Source organism: Condylura cristata, unplaced genomic scaffold, assembly GCF_000260355.1.
Source record: "Condylura cristata isolate star-nosed mole 26May11 unplaced genomic scaffold, ConCri1.0 scaffold00025, whole genome shotgun sequence".
Lineage (NCBI taxonomy): Eukaryota > Metazoa > Chordata > Mammalia > Eulipotyphla > Talpidae > Condylura > Condylura cristata.
The window spans coordinates 31,761,868-31,765,136 of record NW_004567126.1 but is presented as its reverse complement, the minus strand read 5'-3'; the positions used below and the strand labels follow the sequence as shown (position 1 = coordinate 31,765,136).

The 3,269-nt window shown below is 68.1% G+C and overlaps 1 protein-coding gene across 1 annotated transcript in view; it reads left to right on the top strand.

Moving 5' to 3' along the window:
• Positions 1 to 3,269, top strand: part of PNPLA6 (patatin-like phospholipase domain containing 6) — a 17,546-nt gene that overhangs the window by 6,346 nt on the left and 7,931 nt on the right. Inside the window, exons 13-16 of the mRNA XM_012729454.1 lie at positions 23 to 100; positions 2,406 to 2,611; positions 2,755 to 2,886; positions 2,965 to 3,088. Coding sequence (XP_012584908.1) covers positions 23 to 100; positions 2,406 to 2,611; positions 2,755 to 2,886; positions 2,965 to 3,088 — 540 coding nt within the window. The remainder of the gene's footprint in view (positions 1 to 22; positions 101 to 2,405; positions 2,612 to 2,754; positions 2,887 to 2,964; positions 3,089 to 3,269) is intronic.

The window sequence follows — 3,269 nt, the reverse complement described above, 5'->3', positions numbered from 1 at the left end:
CCTCACCCGCCTCCCTCCGCAGGACCCCTCCCTGCTGAACAGCCGGGTGCTGCTGCACCACGCCAAGGCCGGCACCGTCATTGCCCGCCAGGGGGACCAGGTGAGGCTGACCTCTGCGCTCCGGCGCGCCCGCTGCCGACCCTGCCCTGCCCCAGCCTCACGGGCCTCGTCTGCGGCCTCTCGCTCCGGCGCTGGGGCTCGGCTGCCTCTACCGCCCTTACCCTCCCGGCCTGAGGCTTTCCCTGCACCCCAGCCCCTGGCCCTCACCACCCCCTTTCCCGGCCTCCATTTCCTGCCCTTCCGGTTTCGCCTGAGCTCTGACGTCGTCTGCCTCTAACGCTGGAGCCCTCTGGGCGGGTCCTCAAAATGTGTCCAAACGGGAATCCGGCCCCGAGGCCCTGATCTGCCAGACGCTGGCGCGGGCCTCCGGTGGCACATGCCCGCAGCGCCAGGCCAGAGACCCGCCGTGCACCGCGCTTGGCCGAGTGCGTTTCGTGGCTTATTTGTGTGCCTCAAGGCAGGGGTCTGTGGTCAGGTAGGTCTGGGGTGTCCTCGCTGTGCGGGACCGGGGGTTTGTGGCGAACGCCGTCAGCGTGTGCGGGGCTCCGGCAAACCCTGTGGTGGAGAAGCACCCCGATCAGCTGACACATGGCAGCCTGGCACCGGCCTGGCACCAGCAGCGCCAGCCACGCCCCCAGCACGCCTTTCTGTCTCGGGGCAGCGCCTCGCGCAGGGCGCCGGGGTGTTCCGGCCTTCGGGAGGCTTCCGCGTGCGAGAAGCTCTGGTGGGTGAGGAGGAGCCTTTCCCTCCCTGGGCAGCGTCAGGTCCTGACTTAGAAGAGGGGGACAGGGAGGCGCCAGGCTGTCCTCCCGCGGGCTAAGTCTGGCCGAGGCCAGGCGGCGCCTCTGAGAGTGACCGCCAGCGGAAGCGGCTGGGCGAGGGCCGGGGGCGGCTGGTGCAGGCGCGGTGGGAGCCAGGGGCGTCACAGGCTGGACCTGAGGGATGGGGCCAAGGCACACAGAGGCAGCTAGCTCGAGGTGGTCACGCGCGGCCGGCCTGCTCAGAAAGCGCGGTCAGCTGTGCGACCATCCGACGACCTTCCGTCTTCTCTTGAAAGAAGCCCCACTGCCTTAGGCTGCGGCCCCGAGCAGCTGTAGTGCCCGTCTCCGGCAGCTCGCCAAGTGGGAGCACACGGCCTGTGAGCTGCTGCCTGGGCTCCGCTTCCGTTGTGCTTTCAGGGGTCACCGGCGTTGCCGTGTCAGGAGCCCCCCCCCGTCCCCCCGCAGCCAGGTCATAGGTCAGCGTGCGGCGGACCACGCTTTGCACGCCCGTTCACCTGTGGTCGGACCCCTGGGCTCCTCCGTCCTGGGCTTGATCGCCCTGCCGCCGTGACCATCTCTGCGCGCGTGGTGGCCCACGGGCCACGGGCTGTGGGCGGCCCCCGCCCGCTCACTCCTGTCAGGGCGTCCCTCGGACGACTTGAATTGCCGGGCACGGGGCAGCTCTGGCGTTCTGGCTCTTGGAAGGCTGCGTCAGCTTGGGCCAGAGAGTTCGCCAAGGCGGCCTCAGCGCTCGTGTTCCCACCAGCACGGCGCCAGGAGTCTGACTTCTTCACATGCTCCAGCAATTTTTGCCTCTAGCCATCCTGGCGGGCAGGATCCGGTCTGTTTTTGAGGTTTGAGTTTGCATTTTCCTAGTGATTCCCAATTTAGAGCATCACGGGTCTGGCTGTTGGCGAGCAGAAGAGGCTTCAGAGCTTTGGCCCATTGGAAAGCCTGGGTGGTGTTTTCTCGAGTCATCAGTCACCTCTACCTCTACCACTGGCCACCTCTCAGTGGCCAGTGTCTCCTCCCAGGCTGTAGTCCTCCTTCACAAGCCCTTTGACGCGCAAGATTTTTGTTTGATGAAGTTCAGTGGATCTGCTTCTTGCCTTGTGGCATTGGCACACCTGTGAAGCTTTGCATGTCTGTGCAAGTTCAAGGTTACAAAGATGGAACTATTTTTTCTAAGCATTTTACAGTTTTAGCTCTTAAATTCATGACCTGGTCCATTTTGTCATGCTGAAGGTAAAGCTGCAGCTTTATTCCCTTCCGCGTGCTGTCCACTCGCCCCGGCTCAGAGCGAGACCTGCGCCCTGCAGGCCCGTGGCCAGGCCTCCCAGCCTCTTGCTGGCCATCCTGGTGGGCACTCGCGGCCTGCATCGGGCAGTTTGGCGACCCGCAGGCAGCGCCTGCCTGCTGCCTGCGAATATACGTGAGCCCATGCTACCCCCGGCTCCCGCCAGCCCCCCATGCTACCCCCGGCTCCTGCCAGCCCCCCACCAGCCCGGCCTCCCCCCTCCTTTCCTCCGGAGGGCGGGGCCTGCGGGGGGGGGGGAGCTGCCGCCCACACCCGCCTGCCCACAGGACGCCAGCCTGCACTTCGTGCTCTGGGGCTGCCTGCACGTGTACCAGCGCATGATCGACAAGGCGGAGGACGTGTGCCTGTTCGTGGCCCAGCCCGGGGAGCTGGTGGGGCAGCTGGCCGTGCTCACGGGCGAGCCCCTCATCTTCACACTGCGCGCCCAGCGCGAATGCACCTTCCTGCGCGTCTCCAAGTCCAACTTCTACGAGTACGGCGGCCCCGTGGCGGGGGGCGGGCCGAGCACCCTGACCCGGGAGAGGCCGCCCTGGTGCCCGCGGCCTGCCTGGGCGGGGCGAGCCTTCCCGTGCCCCCTGCGGGCCGGGCGCCCTCCCACACCCGCCTCGCCCGCAGGATCATGCGTGCACAGCCCAGCGTGGTGCTGAGCGCCGCGCACACCGTGGCCGCCCGGATGTCGTCCTTCGTGCGCCAGATGGACTTTGCCATCGACTGGACGGCGGTGGAGGCAGGACGCGCGCTTTACAGGTGCAGCCCCCACCCCCACCCCCCCGCCTCGCGCCCAGGCCCCCGGTGGCCGCCCAGACGCTGACGCACCTCCCCCAGGCAGGGCGACCGCTCCGACTGCACCTACATCGTGCTCAACGGGCGGCTGCGCAGCGTCATCCAGCGGGGCAGCGGCAAGAAGGAGCTGGTGGGGGAGTACGGCCGCGGGGACCTGGTGGGCGTGGTGAGCCCCGGCCCGCCCCCCTCCCTCCCGGGCCCCGGGGCGTAGGGCCGGCCCTGGGGTGGCATCTGGCCTCACTTGGCCCGCAGGTTTTCTCCATCGAAAGTGGGGGCCGCTGCCCAGCGGGGCTCTGCCCTCACCCTCCGCCCAGCGCTGGCTCCTGACCCCATCTCGGGGAGCTCTC